Consider the following 19,293-nt stretch of genomic DNA (forward strand, 5'->3'; position numbering starts at 1 on the left):
AAAATTATTGCGTTGTAAACGGAGATCAAGCTCGTACTAAAGGTAAGTACGAGTAACTGGCTTAAAATTAATTTATGAGTATGGAGAATCAAGTATTCATAACGACTTCACTGTATTGATACAAAAAAGACGCTCATACCCATAGATTAGTGAGGGCATCTTTTAATAACAGAATAAAACTAGCCATCTCCATTTTCCGTTCGCATGTTGCAGCATTGTAATTATTACAAAACCGACGATTAAACCCTTAACATAATGATAGTGTGCACTTTTTTAATTACGGCAACATTCAGTTCGCTTTTTTGAATTTGAATTCCGAATGGAATAGTGCGAGTTACTCCGTGGTCGTTTTTTTTTATTTGATAATTACAGTTTTTTGAGAAAAAGGTTTTAATTCGAGAACGGGTGATATTATGGCGATGAACAAATTCCTATTATTACGATCAGAGAAGGAACCAGCTGCTCATCGTTTCGAAAAAGTTATCTAACGTCTGTCTTCGATGTTCACAGCAGTTATTATTTATGCACCTGTTTAGGAAATTAGCTATTTGATTGAATAAGTAATTAGTAAGTAGACATAGAAATATCTTTTATAGGCTCGACTCTTACAAGGATCTCAAGCCATTGTAGGGACTTATTTGCTATCCGCTTTTTTAGTTCCCAGAATACTTACCTATTGGTCACTATAATAATCATCAGCAGCCTTTATGTTCTACTGTTGGGCTGCGGCCCCCTCTCACAAAGACAAGGAATGAGCCTTAATCACCACGCTAGCTCAATGCAGGGGCCCGATTCTCCTAAGTTAATAATGTCAAAATCGAATAGAAATCGAATCGCAATATGATCGCAATAGCAGTTTTAACCATATCGGGCATTCTGCTACCAATAAAAGACCAATCGTATTCGATTGATATTTGATTGGTGTGCGATTGGTCTGCTATTTTGGTGATTTTCGTCTATACGGTAGTTTGCTGTACAATCATTTTGCAATCGTAAATCATTTGCAGACAAAATGATTCATTATTGAATGTCAGAAAAGGATAAAAACGTTTATTTCAAAGAAAAAATAGCGGAATGCCACATACGCTTCAATCGTAATCGAGTCGGGATTGGGTCTCAGTCGAATCGAGTCGAACGTCAATCGAAGGTCGCTTAAGTAAAATTAGGAGAATCGGGGCCCAGGTTGATGGTTACTTGTCACTACCACAATACTAAACCAAAGATCCTTAATTCTGTTTTCTTCCTGGTGGCACAAATTACTGGCTTACTATTGTGGGTGGTCCCTGTTATACCTGTCTTCGCCCTGGAAAACGCTACCAGCTACGCAAGTTAGCTAAGTATTGTGTGGTTAGACCTAAGTGGCAATCTAATAATAAGCTAATTATCTATCTGTAATGTGATGTTAATAGTAGCATCGCGTGATATGATAACGACATTATTTAGAACTAGCTGCTGCCCGTGACTTTGTCTCAGTACCAAGATATTAGAAAGAATTTCATTTAGTCTTCAATCAGAGAGATATTTCACTAATGTAAAATCCACTCATCTATGTTTATCCTCTGATACCGGGATGGAAAGTGCAAATGTGGCGCTGGGTTCAATTCTCTCACATACTTACCGTTATTACATTGAACATATGTATTTTGACAGTCGTTAGAAGCCAGTAAATCTGCCTGGGTGTCCGGGTAAACGATACCAACATAGTTGGGATAAGGCTAGGCTGTTGATGAACGTCCACAGAAATACAGACATACTTACATACTTTCAAAACATTTTTGTTTGTATAATACCCGACAATTAATATTTACGACGTGCCGAGTCGATCATAATTGTGAATGTCGTTACATTTTAATTGCAGACCAAAGAGGTAATAATTGTCAGTTCGCCACCATGAATTAAATAAGCATTTATTATTGAAATGTATCCGAACTGCTCGACCTTTGCAGATGTTAGTAACTTATTACACTGCGATTATCGCATCGTAAAATTAGGAGTAGGTACCTAGGTATTGAGGTACTTCATTTTTTTATGAAATATGAGGGTAGTGGAGGATTTTGGAAGGCTATAGATTAAAATGTGAAAATTTTGAGAAACTTGTCCATTATAGAACTTCTGGAATGGATAGGTATTCTTATAAGGTCCCAGAAAAATACCCATTAATTAGGTACCTCCACGCGCAGGTACTGCAACTGTAGAGAAACTTAGGTATTGACTTGACTACTTAGAGTTATTATAAGTCACAATTAAAGCAATGCGTGTGTGGCGCAATTAACTGGATTTCTCAGGATGTGTAATTTAATGATATGCATTGATGTCAAATGATTTCGTAAAAGGTGCATTGGTTGCATTATGCATACTTGTAACAATGTACCAACACGAATCACAAATTATACTATTATTCTCATATCCTACCTCCAATTGTGATTTATTTTAACGAGCGCAAGGAAATCACTGGCCGTTAACTTTGGAACGTCAATTTAAAAAGTGCGTTCGTTTTTCGAAATGTCAGCGGAAGTGACATGCGACCCCGATAATGGGCGATGCGTGCGCGGGAAACGATCCCCGCGTTCGGATACATGCTGAAATGATTCGCACTAATCGTTGACTTGACATTTCGAAATGCGAGGGATTTTTTTTTGTATTTTATTTGTTGTTGATTTAAAACGTCTTCATATTGCGCGGGAATCTTAATTTAGCCAAATTTCTCATCGTTTCAACTGCAGCTTTTAGGTATATCAATTAGCATAAAAAACGCTCAGAAGTCAACGGTAACATTTATCCCCGATTTAAATGGCGTTATATTTTTGCGTAACGTCGTATAAAAGTCCTTATAGTCCCGGAGTTGGCATCTCGAAGGTATAAGTTTAATCAGGAGCGCAGCAGGGTACTGGCGTATGAACGTGTCGTACGACTCGGACGATCGTTACAAGTGATGTACGCCTAATGTGCGCGTGCAATATCCTTGTTTTATGTAATTAAATATCGTAGTCTCACACTCTCTGACTATGCGTGACGTCTGCTGTATTTCTTCTAAGAGAGATTTTCTAAGGACCTTTAGTAGATGTTTTGTGGCATCTCATAACTTTCTTGTGGGGTTTTTATTACCGCAAGAGAGGCAAAGGCGTTAAGGAAAACTATTTTTCCTGCTTAACTTTAGTTTGGTAGACTAACTGCGGATTTCAATAACCCAACCATTCGTGATTAGAGATCGAGACATAATTTATATGAAGTTAATGTCTAAATTCAATTTCCTATCAGTAAAACTGCTAAAGTACGCAAAATCAATCTTATTTATTTAGACAACAAACCTTTTTTCAAAGCCCTGCCATTTTTAACCGACGTCATACCTATTCCTTTTCTAACTTACATGTCTTTCAACATTGACAGTTAATTTTATACGCGTGTTAGGGTGTATATTGGATAATGTTTTCATCAAAATTATTAAATGTCGCTAAACCATGTTACAATGTCGCAGAAACTTGTTCGTGTCGATTGCCGCAAGTTTTGTTGCAAAGGAAAATTGAATCGCAGCAAATATCGAAGTTTGATAGTAAGAGACAACATTGTCAATATTTTCGGAAGAAATCTAGAAATGTTTCATCTGGTTTTTGTATAAGGTTTGTATGTTATATATAGCTACAGACCTAGCTTCTGCCAGCAGTTTCACCCGCGTCCCGTTTGAACTAGGTGCTTCCTGCACTCTGACAAAAGTACCTAAGGTACAGCCTTTCTCACTGTTGGCTAGGAAAAATATTTTTTAATCGGCCCAGTATTTCATCCATATCCAGTGTAACAAACCGTTTAGATTATTTATTAGAGACTTCTTTAGTAGGAGATCTATTTTCTTCAGTTCACTTTCATGTTAAAAACCTACCTTAAAATATTTTAGAATAAAATTTTGAATAGAGAACGGTAAGATCCTAGAGATGGATACAGACATGCATCAAGCATGGCGAACAAAGTAGTCTACTCATAAACATTTTCCTCAAATTCGTCCTATTCGCTAGGCCACATCGCGCGTACTGCAGTGGCCTTGGCCTTGGCCAGCAGCCGCAGATAGACTGGCGAGACATCATCACCGAGGCGGAGCAGATCGTGGGCTATCCGACCTCTTTCCTCAACCTTCGCTGGCTCTTCAATGATGAGATCGCTAGCACGGCCATACATCTTAGGAAGTTGGTTAGTTACATTTCACCGCATAGTAAACCTTCTTCGAGAAACCTTTTTACCTCTTGTTCATACATGTTTAACTGCCCTAAAAATTTAAATCGGTACGTCGGGCGGTCAGTGTTACATGGGTCACTATTTGATAGTGCCGTGAACAAGAGTTCTTCTAGAAGGTAGTGGACAGATGTTATGTGCTAGGAACTTTTGAAACAACAAGCTAGCTATAGGTACTTGATATCCCAAAAATGTAACAGCTAGGGAATTCCCTTGATCTTTTGGCACATCATGTAACTCCAACAAATAACAACTCTCAATTCAAATCTAAAAAAAAAAAACAACTCTCAACTCTCAATCCTTACTTCCCAGGTCGGCACCAACCATCCAGTCCTAAAATCCGCAAAGAATCTCCTAGTAGGATCGAAGAGCAACCTACAGTCCGTTGGCCTAATCATCCTGCTGGTCTCCAAGGCTGCTGGTTTCGACACCCGACAGTTCACCAGAGACCATTACGACTCCGGAGTCTTGCATGCTCAGAGGGGCTTAGCAGAGATCGTGGAAATGAAGAGGACTGGTCATATGATACATAAGGCGATGGTTAATCTTCAGAAGAAGAATGAACATGGAGACAAGTTCAAGGATTTGCTGTATGGGAATAAGATTGTGTTGTTGACAGGTTATTCAGTTTTAATATTATTTTAATACATAGGTCCACCAGCTTTAATATTTGTAAGTGTGATGCGTGTATATAAAATAACTTCTTTTCTCAGTTATCCGGGGCCCTGAGGCGCCATGAGTATATTAAGTGTTTAGGTTCATTTTAGATACTTTTGGTTTTAAAAAGTAAGCACAGATGCTCTTTTTTTTTTAAGAATTTGTACAGTGCAAAATAGTCTCGACAAACGATACGATTGGAAATTTTAACATTTTCAAAGCATACTCTTTGCACAGGTGACTTTCTCCTGGCGACGTGTCTACAGCACCTGGGTGGTCTCCGCAACAACGAGGTGACGGAGCTGATCTCCACCGGTCTTCGGGACCTGGTGGAGGGAGACGCCTTCGGACTGTTCGACGCGGATAATAACCCATTGCCGACGAAGCCGAGAGGTAGGAACATTCTTTATTTTTCGTTTAAAAAAAACTCATTTTTTTCCGATTTCGCGCGTAACGATGTTTGTGGATAGTACCTATTGGATTGGGAACAGTGGAAAATTCTAGCTAATTTCAGGTGAGAGCCTGCAAGTGCACTACGACTGGGAAAACGAAGATAATCTGCAGAAATTAGGTTCCAACGAGTTCCTCGGTCAAGGCATCAACGAGTGGAAGTTACGCACGATGCTCAACTCTGGCAGCATGCTCGGCAAGGGCTGCCAGGGAGCCATGAAACTGGCCCATCGCGGCCCAGAGATGGAGAAGAACGCCTACATTCTGGGAGGCCACTTGGCACTATTATGGCAACTCTATTTGGATGTTAAAGACTTTTTCACTCACCCCTATTCGTACTCCTTGGTTGGTGCCCCAACTACTATAGCGTTATGGGAGTACCCACAGATATACGGTCTTATTTGGGAGTCGAAAATGGAGAAGACTCCGATAGAATTCAAACAGTTGTACTATGCTGTGAGGAGCACGAGGTCCATGGATTATCTACTGAAGCTCTTGGATGATGAGCTGGAAGCCGTGTTGACTTACAGCAGCAAATTCCCGGAGGGGGACGCCATATCGGCACTGCAGAAGATGGCCCTCTCCGTGCATGGGGAAACTCTTCAGTACATCGAAAATTAAATAAAAGGTATTTATGAACTCATTTGTTATTTTATTTCGTAGCTATGAAGTATGTAGTTACTTACCCTTTATTCTTTACATAACATGTCTGTTGAAGCTATTTACAAACGAAGCGACTTTTTGGTGAATTCGCACTCAATTCAAATAATATTCCATGCCGATCAAAATGTATCTTTCATCAGATCAGCTCCGAAATATAGAAATAATGATTTTAATAACGACATTAGCGCACGTCATTCAAGTGTCGAACGTAGTTTCCCGATTGCGCGATAGTGCAGATTTAAATGAATATTTTCGCATAAACTCGCAGAGTTAACCTCCAACATGGCGCCGGATATTTTGGCGGGAACTTTATGCTGTCGCCATGTCAATCAAAGATGAGATTAAAAATAGTTTTTTTTTTTATGTGATTTGAAGATTATTTTTCTGTTAGATGAATGTTATATAGGTACCTAGATATTTCACATATTTACATGACATGGAATACTAATTTCATGTCCTTAAATGAGAACAGCCGCCGTAGCTGATAATCGGCTAGGAGGACATCATATTAATCAATCATACTAATTATGTACGTGGATTTTGAATATTTATTAGTGAAAGAGTAGATGTGCTCAATATTATGCTTACCTACTGAATTATATTCCCTTCAAGGAAAAGCATAAGTAAGTAAGTAAAACCAAAGTTTACAAAAGTTAAAATTCATGTACTTCACAAAACTTAACAACTATAGGTAACATTTATAATTAATTTATCTTAAATACTAATAAAACAATGATGGTGCAACATTATCTACTTTACTTAAATACAAATGCTTGGACACAGATTTTAATTATTACTAAATTACTGTTTGGGACAAATCACATTAACGTTAGGATTATTTAAGATGTCTTTTGCAAAAAAGTTATTTTTTTGAAAAAAAAGAAACGGTATATCAGCCTCCTCTATATTTTGGTAATGGATAAAAAGTAAAAGAACATTTTAGTTCAACACTATAAACAGTAAAATTTCTGTTTGAAATCCTGCAAGACGCAATAACCATTTTTATAAAATTTTCAAATTAAATCAAGCAATGTATAGAAGATGGGAAATTGATTTATTGTCATTTGTGTGATCAGGTACTAGGATGAAATATTAACCGTCGTACCACAAAATCTTTTAAACGGCTGTTGAACACTAGTCTAAAAAATGACAGATTATGACGTTGAAATAAGGTCCGTTTTGCAGCCACACTTTATTTAGACAAGTGTTCAACAGATGTTTAAGTTTTTGTAGTAAGGCTGTATATGTTTGCAATGTTTTTTGTTTAAGATTAGTACTCTCGCCCTTTTCATAGTGTGTATTTTTTCAACAAAGCACCTTCTTGCTGTGCAACCTAATTAACAAATATTTTACATGATTTTGGTTTATAAACAAAACAAAAACAAATATCAAAAAACAAAAAAATCCAGCACCGAAACCCCGAAAAGTACAAAAATGTAATGTTTTAAATAATTTAACAAACACAGTAGGTCAACCTTGAATATTTCTAGGCCGCTTTCATAATTCAGTAATTAAAAATGTTAATGAAGACTACTGACTGAATTTCTCTAATGTCAGTTAAAAAAAAAAACATTTAACCTACTTTTGACTAAATAAATCAAAATTTGTATAACTACAAAAAAGGTACTACAATGTATAAATCATTTGTTTCATAGTATCTATTGACTGACAATCACCAAATGTTTCCGCGTATGACTTAGCTTTATCCGCATGCTCAGTATACAATAACCTTGACCGCTCAACCGCATCGGTCTTCAAAACTTCCTCTTTTAATGTTTCTAAATCTACATCTGTAATATTCTGAACATTAGCAACTAATTCGTGTAAATGTGGCTTTTCGTTTAGTGCAAATAACACAGGTGCACTGACTAAGGAAAATGAATCTTTGTCTGATGTGATTTTTTGTACTTCGGTAGCAGCTTGCCATGCTAAACATAGATGGCAGCCGAATTTGTATGCAATTTCTTGCTTCTCGTTGTCATGGGAGCCTAGTAACAACGCTCCCTGACAGCCTCGACCAAACAAAGTCCCACCGTTGTACATAGATCTTAACGTCCACTCTCTTACCGGTGAACCTAACACATCTTTCACTTCTAACGGTAGTGTATCACTATTGATATCGTAAACGTCTCTGTTAATTTCTATTGGTTTACCAGGTATAGGCATGTTTTGTGTGTCTCTATGTCCATAGAACTCCCCTTCGCTGATATCACGAAGTGCCGTAGATATTAAGTACGAAAGGTCTTGGTTCTTTAATCTGGCTAGCATGCCGTTTGCGGTTACCAGTAGATAGTCTCCAATTAAGATGGCTATTTTGTTTGCAAACATGGCCGTGTCCGAGTTCTTGTTTCGGTCACTCGGTGATATGTTTAACAGTCCTCGATGTACGTAATGTCCTGTTCGGATCATTTCAGTTAATTCGGCAAGTATTCTCTGGTTTTGGGTGACAGTGCTGGTGAGCAGTGATGTTGGTGGGTTGACCGCTTTAGACAGGAGTAGGATGACGAGGCCCCAGGGTTGCAGGTTGTTGTGTTCGTTGTGTAGGAGCATTTTCGCTGTTTTTACTATGGGATGGTTCATGCCAACCTGGTGAAGAAATATTTTTAGTTGAGTATTTTCCTCCTTAGTGTTTCAGAGAAATACTAACTTCTTAGGCCTTAATCTTAATATATTTTTTATAGCTTACAGGCCTCCAAGGCCAATTTTTTAAATTTAAATATTTTTTATTCTAAGGTCATTCTATGTTGCAACATAGGCTCCAAGTATAATTTGAATCTCAAGATCATGTCTAATTCTGTTATTGTATTTAATGACCAGTTTAACAGGAAATAACCTTGATTGTCACATGGTCAAATTCTAAACACCAACATTATTACATAATATTTGATATTATGACATAAACTTTATTTTTTTGGGAATTAAATACTGCAATGTTATGTTTACACATCTTATATAGGCTTGTAAATATAATACAGACTAATTTGATTTGTTTTTTTAAGGAAAACAGTGGATAACAGGTACTTACAACTGTCCGCAAATGCATGGCCAAATTGGCGAATTCGTCGCTCAGTAACCATCTCAGGTTCATGAAAGAGGTTGGATATCCAACTATCTTCTCTGCCTCTCTGATAACTTTGCCCCATTGCGCGAGAGGAGGCCGAAATACGATGTCTTCCGGAGTCAAGCTCGTCATAGTGGATTCAACACGGATTTGCTGCGTTAATAACGCCGTACGGCGCAAATGGCGAATCAAAGCGTACGACATGATCACTGATTTGATTGTAAATTGTTTCAAAATTACTGCCACATTTAGATATTCAAAGTATTTTTTAATTTAAAAACACCCCGCCTCGCGCACTGCACAGTGGTTATGTCATTCTGTATTTTGACTGTTTTGACTTTATCTCGAAGCGTTCGGAAACTACAGAGTTGTTGAACGTACACTACATGAATCGCGATAGAGTTAAACTAATAAAAAAATGTTATGACTGAAATTAATGGCGCGAAAAATAACTATTTAAGTGTTTAAGGCACAAAAGTATATTCAAAATAATTCATATTTTAATAAATGTCTTCTTATATTAAAGCTTGTTTCAGAACGAATTAGATTGTTTTGTTCTTATAAAACCTTCTTCTTTAGCCGACCGGAAAAGGTTAGGTAATGTATTATTGTTTTGCTTTCTGAGTTGTTATTATTATGATATTACGTCATTGGTTACAATTTGGGCCCATTTTTTTGTGAACTCAAGCGTGATGACTATAATTTGGCTTTCTAGTCGAGGGGATACAGGTTTATGTAGAGAGAACTGCTTAGATATTTGTTACATTTACAAAAGCAGGTAGCGGTTCCCTACATACATAATGAAACTTATAGGTACCTATTTACCCATATTATGTATTACTAGGCTAATATTACCTATAAAGCTAAAGTTTTCGTTGGTTGAATGTGCAAAGTTCAGGAACAGGAAGGAGATTTCTCTACTAGATAATAGATTTCTCTATTAGATAACGAGTACCAATTAAGTATCTGCCTCAAGGCTGAGGTTTTTTATTAATCGTGTACGTGAAGCAGGTAGTTCCCTCTCGTCTTACAGACGGAAGTTAAAAGAACATTTGAATAGATTTTCAGTTTCAGCGTTACATACCTATCTATGTAGTTGCTAGTTGTGTAATTGTTTCCCTATTCTTATTAAGGTTTCGCTCTTGGATACAGAAGATACTAAAGTATTTTTGGTGTTCCGTGAACATTGAGTTGAAGGTTTTTTTTTGTTCCTAATAAACTGTAATAAACAAAAAAGCAAACAAAGAACCCTAAAAACAAAAACCTGCAGCATAATCAGTAAAATCGGTCAGTATCCACAATAATGACGGCCACTGAATGATGCCATAATAAATACCAGCCAGCCAACTTTGAATGCAATTAGGTATTTCATTTTAGATTTTATCTCCACCCCCATATGAACGCATCGCTAATAAATACAAAGTACTGAACGAACGCTTCTGCGCCGACCAATCACGTGTCGGCGCGCCATAATTCAAAAATAGAAGGGTCAGGCCGCTGGCGAAGACGGTGGCTCGTCCGTAGCAATTAAAAATAAAAGCAATGTATAATTTGTTGGCAGTTTATGGTGGACCGTACCTGAGGCCGCAAAACGACCAAAGCGTCCGCCATTTGCATTTTGATCGGTGCATTTGTGATTGAGTGAGGGCCGCACACTGGCTGTGTCGTGTGTACTGCAGGTGGTAGACTCACGTTTTTAGAATGACCTATGAGTTTTTCGTAATGTTGTTTTGCTAGCTTGTCAGTAGTGGACTTTGGTGTAATACTACTTCATAAAGTATAAAATGCAAAAAAGCATTCATCCAAAAAAGTCTCAAACTGAACTTATTGCTTGGCAAACAAAACTTCTGCTTGCTAGATTGTTCTCAACGGCACTTCATAACGTAATGTCCATGGGTGATACCTAGTTCTGACCATAATGTTAGATACTAAGTTTAACCGAAAATAATTCTAATTAAGATCCTATCACACATGTCGATGGGTATTGAAATCTCCCTACACAAGATCCCTTTATAAATATGCATAAAGTGATTTTTATTTCGACCTACTAAATTGCTTCTTGCCAACATCGCCAATCCTATGCATTGAAAACCAATTAAGTTTTATTACAGCTAAAAAGAGATAAAAACGATCATTTTTAGGCGTTAGAAAAGGGCAGACATTTAAGGCTGTGATCAGGGGTTGCAAAATGTAAAAAATACTGTTTGGAAAATTTCATCATTAAGTAGGGTTCAAAATAAAAATGCAATATAGAGTTTTCTTCTGTACCTATTTGTGTAAGTTAGCTTACAGCTTACACATTAAACACATTTTAAGGTATTACCTACTGCACTTATATTTTAATGTAAAATATTTTTTATTTCTAAAAAGTATTAAAAACATTGCAACACAGGAGAGTCACGCGTTTTTTTACTTTTTAAAAGCACCTTCGGTCACGGTCGCAAACTCTTGTTGCCTGGTTCTGAATGGAGGTCTTAATGGACTTCAAAAATATAAAAATTAAACCTAAGTTAATAACTTACATAGCATACGAACGAAGGATCGATGGACGAAGGCTTTTGTTGTTCAGTTCAATGAACCCAGTTTGTTTTTAGTAATTAATATTGCATTTTTATATTTTTTGCATTCACGCGAGATTTAGCTTAATAGACGGAGCAATATTGCTTTTGAAAACTTTTTGTTGCTTATCGATGTTTCGTAAGTGAAAATACGGCACTTCTCTCATCTCCTTTGACCCGACAAGCAGGAAGAATACCTACTTAAGTTTTTAATTTAAATGCCTTAAGTTTTTAGTTTAACGAATCTAATCATCCAACTTCTGCCTACAGACTGACAGATCAGATCATCATTCCACCATGCTTTGCATAGCCTAGTCTATGTCACTCAGGGCAGGACCACAATATTGACCTTCCATAACTGACGTCACTTGTTGGCTGTTATGTACTTAGAATAAGGGTTTTTTAGGCTTCTCATCATTTATTGGGCATCAACATGGAATCGGAGAGCACGTTAATGTCGGTCCTGCGCCTGATCTCTGTCCGCTTCTGTCGGATTACCCATCGGCGTGAGAGTGAAGGATTAGTGAGTGCACTTGTGTCTGCGCAAATGCTAATGCACTATAAAATGACCTGCATAGTTGGCTGATCTTTATATGAACAGCCACCTTGACCGAAATCAGTCTCAATTGTCAAAATTAAGAACCGGAAAATGAAGTCCTGGGCAAGAATGGATGAAAGATACTCAACTTGACACATGAATTAAAAATATTTTCTAAGCCGAATAAAGCCGTGGCCAATGGCTTGTTCAAAATAAATATTAATTTGGTTTAAAATTTACATATTAATAGATATTTTTTGTTGACACCGTTCAGAAATGGCGGCCGATAATTATTGAATGCCCTCCGGCCATCTTATAATCAGTTTAGATGAGCGCTCTGAGCTATACGAACTATTTAAATTAAAATAATTATTGTTAGTGGGCCTTTTGTTTTGTCCTATAGTAGTAATTAGATATGTATTGCGTTTAACAGCTGTAGGTATAAATATGTAGATACTACAGCCAGCGTACCTACTATGTATTAGTCAAATTTTATAAGAACGAATGAACCGAAAGAAGTAGGTACTAAATAGATTATTTTTCAATAAATACTAATAAATACTTAAGCTTTCAGTGTCTGGTTGGACTGGAAGCTTTCCCAACAAATTCGGCAGTTGATGACCAATGTTTTCAGTATAAGCCGACCCCAACATAGTTGGGAAAGGCTCGGGAGATGATGATAATAACCTAAGTTTTCAGTGTACCTAATTGAACAGTTTGCAAACAGGTACTAATTGAAAAGTTTTCGAACAGGTAAAGTTTATAATCATGACACTCTGTACAGGCTATTGGATACCTACGTATTCTTTCTTCATCATCAGCTTATTCTCATACACTGCAGTGCTCTTCTTCCCATACAGAGAAGGAAAATGCGACTGCTAATCTCCACGCAGCAGTTTCAGACCTTAAGTCTGGGTTTCCTTACGATGTTTCCTTTCACCTTTATTTAGTCTTTGGTGTCTACATTTTGTCACGTTCAGAAAGCACATTATATCTTAAAAAGAGTTACAAACACCTGTATGACCTGGAATCAAACCCGCACACTCTTTGTTGAGTGGCAGACTCTAACCACTAGGCCACGATTCTCTATCAAAATAGTAAAACCTTCACCCTTTTGGGGTACTTTACCAAAGAATCGAACAATGAAATTTACTACGTACCTAAGCTCAAACCCATCCGTGCGACGGACCTCAAGCTTCACGGGGTCCGTCGTCAATGCGCGCATTAGCGTACAATGTGCGGTGCGCGTGCGCAAGCGGCGACTCTTTGATCGTGCCGCCATTAAAAATACATGCATACTTAGTTGTTTTTTATGGAGATGATAGTGTGTACACTTTGTTGTTCACGTGAGAGGTATTTTTTCTGTTGTAAGTTTTCTTTATTGATTGGAGTTAGAGGAAAAATGTGTGTTGTTTTATGGCTAGCGTGGTGAACTGAGTTTTGCATAATAATTTTGAGTTTTGAATGAATGTGTAACTAACTTGTGTTGGTCTCTCAGGCTTTCATGGTAAAACAAATAGCTGATTTACATGGGTTTGATATGCTATAAGTGCCTAAAAAGTGAAAGTTTTTAGTTATATTAGCTTAATTTTTCTTCGGGGTCCGGAAGTACTTCCATTGGGAAGCAGGTGAAAGCGCTAGCGGAAGCTAGGATGTAATATTATAAAAAGGTATTTCATTATACATATAGCATACATCATGACATTGTATGTAGGTAAAACTAAACTTCGTGTTTCCTTCGTTATCAATAAAATGCGAATTAAATCAAGTAACTGCAGCGTATATTGCGTTTTCGTATCTTTTACAATCATACAACAAAAGATATTAAGAAATTCTAATTGATTATTCGTGACTTTCGCCATACACATACATAAGTAGCTTATTTATGTATATCTTTGAGATTAGTTACCTACTTCCAATTTCAAGCCATGACAATAAAATGCCTGAAATAGCCGTATTTTCACACGTAAGAATTAGTTGTATGTTTACTCTTCATTTAGATGATAACATAATATTTTTCAAACTAACATATATTTAAAATACCTGCAATAATATAAAAAAAAAACTTCTGAAAATTACTCCGTGTAAAAGCTCAGTTCATATAAAGTGCCGCTATCGCATACTAGATGGCGCTACTTGAATCGTTTTGAACAAAGTTTCGAATTTAGTGCTTTGGACTTTTCAGTTTTATTTTGTATTCTACGTAGGTATATTTTTGTTATTCACTGGGAAATCATTATAATAAAATTATGTTTAGTACCTAGCTAACCTTTTATCTAGATAAAATTGATATTAACTTTTGACTAAAATAAGCTTTCCTACTACAAAATGTGGTTTAAAAATGTATCAGCTAAAGCACTAGGTTTCAACCATCTTGTCGAACAAAGTTGATGGTCAAAACCAAGCACTAAAGCCGGTATTTTTTTAAACGGTTTTATTTAGCTCACCCTGTTTGTTTTTTTTTTTATGAATATATTTTATAATAAGGTGGAAAAGTTTGATCACTAATCCGCCTTTAGCAAGCGTGGTGATCAAAACTCATTCATTAAAGCTGGTACCCTGCAGTGGGACAGTCAAAACACTGATGAGGATGAAGATTATTTGAACCAAGATATTGTGATCTGGGCTATAAAGTCTGAAATCACCAACCCGCATTGAGCAAGCGTGGTGATTAATGCTCAATCCTTCTCCGTGTGAGATTAGGCCGCAGCCCAACAGTGGGACGATAAAAAGGCTGTAACAGAACAGATTGTGATCTGCTAAAACATCGGCAGTTAGGTACTTGTTAGATGCCATGTTTCGAAAGGCACGGCGTTGGTGGGTCTTCGGTATTCATTACGTGTAGAAGCCAAGATATTTGACAACCAGTTTTACCAAGGGGTATCGAGTTGTCCAGGCAATAACTAGGTAGGCCGTAGCTCCATGTAAAACACTGGTACTGTTCACGCACACAAGGCGTGATTCATAGCTGGCGCACCAGGGCCCGACAGAGGGCGTCGCGTCACCGAGGCGGGGGGGACGGCTGCCAGCAGCAGCGGCCCGCACCGCACCGCCGCACTCCATCACCGGACACAGCCGACGACGCGCGCGCATACCTATCTTAGTTTTCCAACATTTGTACTGTCCAGTGAACCAATATATTATGTATTAAGTGTTACAGTCCATTTTCTAACAAACGAACAAAATTCTGACAATGTTGGAAATTTGGGTAAGGTATTGCTATACTCTTCCCAGTCTCTGTTAGTGACCTTATCCAGTCTGCTACCCATCATTATTACCACCAGTGTACTCCACTGGTCAGTGGGCTCGTTCAGCGATTTTAAAGCTCTAATTTGCTTATTGATATTATCAACAAATTGACGTAAGGCTACACAAGACTCTTTAAGAATTGCCGGAGTATTAAACAAAGTCTGCACATGGTTTTTAACTAGAAGCCTGCTATTATCATATCGCTCACATAATAGATTCCACGCTAATTGATAATGCTCGCTCTTAAAATCTATATTTTTTATCACTTGCTGAGCATCTCCCGTAAGCGAAGCGCGCAAATAATGAAATTTGCTAATATCATCGATAGCACTACTACTGTGAATAAGTGACAGATATGTATCTCTATACTCGAGCCAACATTGATAACTACCATCGAAAGTAGGCAAATTGATTTTAGGTAAGCGTACAAAATTATGACGGAACGATGCACCTGTGCTTTTATCCGCTGAGCCCGCTACAGACCCGCCGTCAACGCCGGCATCAGCGCTGATAAGCAGGCTGCGCGCCTGAGCTGCCACCGCGTGGTACCGCTCCTCAAACTTGGCACGTTCCCCGTACGCCTCGTCTGGCTTATCCGAGAGCACCTCGATCTCCAACTGCAAATTATCAAAGTCATCGTATAAAGCATCAAATTTACGAAGGCGACCCTCTAGCTCAATACGCTGCAAACTGGATAATGAATCGCAACTCATAAGCACATTAACATGATTGCAAAAATTCGTAAGCTTAGCTTTAATAGCACTGCGTTTTCTTATTAACAAATCTTCATTAGCCATTATAAGAAGGTGGTTTGAAATAAAAAGTACAAAAGATGTTATGAAATAATGCGATAGAATAACAGATAAGGCGATAAGCAAATGCACAAGTGATGACTAATGTAGCAACCAGATGTTTCAATATGAATAGGCGCGTGACTCGTGACCGTTAGCTCATTAGCAAAAAACTTCAACGGTAAACCGATAAGAAATGTATTCCATACAGCACTGAATGAATGCACGTTAATGCCAATAGACTTTTAAATAATCACTTGTTTGCTGAACTGAAAACGGTTGCAACGGAAATTTTTGAATTTGAATTTTTAACGGAAATTATAAAGAAAGGAATTTGGAACGATACACAAATATGCTTATCTTTATCCACAAGGCGAACTGTGTTGATTCCCACGAAGCACGTAGATGACCCGGCGTGTTCGACCAACTAAGTCGAGACTTGACCACCGTCGACGTGAAGACTTCGGGAACTTGTAGACGTCCTCTCCTCGTTCTACGTATTTAGACGACTCCAACTCCAAACTTCTCTTCTCTCGAATGCCGCTTGTAGTGACACGGCGCTTTTGAAGACTCGTCGCTCGTATCAAAGTCCACCAACGTCGCCTCGTACTGTCACCGCGCGAACGATTTCTTTGTTCGTAGAAATACGTTACGCGGATTTAAATTGTAGAAGGCCGAAGTGACCAAAATGTAGGGGACCTAACTAAAGGTACTTAAATGAAAATGGACTGTAACACTTAATACATAATATATTGGTTCACTGGACAGTACAAATGTTGGAAAACTAAGATAGGTATGCGCGCGCGTCGTCGGCTGTGTCCGGTGATGGAGTGCGGCGGTGCGGTGCGGGCCGCTGCTGCTGGCAGCCGTCCCCCCCGCCTCGGTGACGCGACGCCCTCTGTCGGGCCCTGGTGCGCCAGCTATGAATCACGCCTTGTGTGCGTGAACAGGTACTCAGCTGCATTTGTTTAGAGTGGAGTGTAACTTCAACATAGATGGGAGATGATGAGTTAGTTACCTACTTGGTTGATAAGATCTTGGTCTAACTCATTCAAGTGTGTCAAAAATTACCGCATATGTAGTTGTTTATAATAATTTCTAATTACTGGCTTCAACTCCCAGAAGGTTTCGCCTGGATACTAGAAATCTTTTACACCAAGTACCTATAAAAAATAAACGGACTAACCAACATTTAAATCGGCCCAGGAGTTATATTCCTGAGATTAAGGCATTTTACATAACAAAAAAAATAGTTCAACATTAAAATACTTCTACGGATAAAAACCTAACCCTTTTTCTCCACCGTCGGCTAACAGTTCCCTATAGCATCCTACTTTATTCCTTCAGATCTCAGAGCCTTACAGTAAACTGTGTTGCCAGTTTAACGACGCACTAAAACTACTACTGCTTACATAAAATGCATCTGTTGATCGCAACACCTGTTTGTCCGTCCGTCACACGTAAAAATACTTTGTTTATTAAATGTTTCGGGTTCTAAGTATTGTGCTTTTATGTTGGTAGTAGTGGAAGAAAATTATTTTGGTTAGGGGCTATGGTTTTTGTGGGAAAAGAAAATTTGACTCTTATGGAAGATTCTTTTATTTGAGTCTTTTATTTGCCAGACTGTAGGTGTAAAAAGTATGTTCTTCATTCATTCACTTTAGATTCTAAAAAATAAAAAATATTTGCTTACCTTATGTAATGGTAGAATTACCATTACATACGGTATGCAAATATTTGTTATAATTGGTATTTAAAATCTGTTAACAAATCTATTATTTTCAAACACCAAGTACAAGTATGTATTGGTCGCGTAACGCCAAAATAGATAAATATACGACATTCAACCATTCACACCTAACCGATGATGCGTTAGTGCGTCGATCATACATTTTTGAAACGCTCGACGCATTTTCCTTTCCTTCAAAAAAATACCTAACTTCACGGAAAACTTAACAGTGGTTTGAGACTAAATTCTCGGTACAAGTACTGAAGTTCTCATTGCCATACCTATCCCTTCTGCACTTCCCTCACCCGATGATGTCTAAGCACTGCTTCTGCGTGTACGCAGCGACCACCGGAATGTTTCGTGACGACAAAAAGTTTGGCGAGACCTGTAGGTACCTGCCTAAGAAATTTAGTGTCCTCCTGATTAAATCAGTTCTCTTGATTTCTTTTATTTATAATTTCTGAGAATGACGAGAGTGCTTTAACCACTAACCACTACACCACGACGACTTACGGCCGTTCCCAATTTTGACATTAGCCTCATTCAAGTAATGTCAAATTATTAATTTTAGTAAGCAAAACAATATATACTAACGGCCAGTTTCTTCATCAAAAGTAAAAGTCATTTTTTCTATTAGTTTTGCTGTCACTTTAGCCTTAAAAAACGAATTTGACCGTAACTTTTACTTTAGACATCACTTTGACTTTTACTTTGACTTTTACTTTTGATAAAGAAACTGGCTGTTAGTCAGAATATTGTGAATGGATGTTAGTAAATTACAACTAGGCCTGAACCTAACCCGATAGCCACACGTCACTAAATTGTTACAAAGGATCTAAAACCCAGATTTTAAAGTCACAGAACATCTTATATTATTAACAGAGATTTTGTACGGTTGCCCGTATATTCGCAAGGGACACGGGTTTCGTATAATTTAAATATTCAAACTTTTAAAAATTGTATTGAACAACGGAACGCGAGTGAGGTTGGATAAAGTTACAGAAATAAACATGGCCGTGGTTTGCAGAAAGCATTCTAATATTAATAGTAATTGTAAGTTATGCCTGTTAGTCTGCGGTTAATTGAAGTGTATTTTGAGGTTTTAAGAAGAATATAGGTTCCTATCAACTTACATGAAGTTTTCTTTTTAAATTAGCCTGCACCTATTCTCTCAGCTGAGCAACGGCTTTACTCTAAGTTTTCCATCTTTCCTTCTTTCTCTAAGTATATATATTCAGTTACATCAATATAATTTTACAAATCAAGAGTCAAAAATAATCGCAAAATCAGTCAGAGTTTTAAGATATCGAATGCACTTTTCTAAGATGCTTTTGAACGGTCGCTTGAAAACCTCTATTTAGGTGCAGATTTAGATG

At 37.7% G+C, this 19,293-nt stretch overlaps 2 protein-coding genes across 2 annotated transcripts; one reads left to right on the plus strand and one right to left on the minus strand.

Annotated features, from left to right (window-relative positions):
* The first annotated feature begins 3,423 nt into the window (after nucleotides 1-3,423).
* LOC124640279 (all trans-polyprenyl-diphosphate synthase PDSS2-like) lies at nucleotides 3,424-5,971 on the plus strand. The gene is made up of 5 exons (XM_047177988.1): nucleotides 3,424-3,617; nucleotides 4,008-4,179; nucleotides 4,534-4,840; nucleotides 5,116-5,271; nucleotides 5,393-5,971. The coding sequence occupies exons 1-5, from the start codon at nucleotides 3,424-3,426 to the stop codon at nucleotides 5,947-5,949; spliced, it is 1,386 nt and encodes a 461-aa protein (XP_047033944.1). The 3' UTR covers nucleotides 5,950-5,971.
* Nucleotides 5,972-6,634: 663 nt separating this feature from the next.
* On the minus strand, nucleotides 6,635-9,388 carry LOC124640280 (all trans-polyprenyl-diphosphate synthase PDSS2-like). The gene is made up of 2 exons (XM_047177989.1): nucleotides 9,017-9,388; nucleotides 6,635-8,577 (listed from the first exon to the last, which is right to left on the minus strand). Exons 1-2 carry the CDS (start codon nucleotides 9,254-9,256, stop codon nucleotides 7,618-7,620), a joined length of 1,200 nt encoding a protein of 399 aa, XP_047033945.1. The 5' UTR covers nucleotides 9,257-9,388; the 3' UTR covers nucleotides 6,635-7,617.
* Nucleotides 9,389-19,293: the final 9,905 nt, after the last annotated feature.

This window comes from Helicoverpa zea, chromosome 20 (genome assembly GCF_022581195.2).
Source record: "Helicoverpa zea isolate HzStark_Cry1AcR chromosome 20, ilHelZeax1.1, whole genome shotgun sequence".
NCBI classification, from domain to species: Eukaryota; Metazoa; Arthropoda; class Insecta; order Lepidoptera; family Noctuidae; genus Helicoverpa; species Helicoverpa zea.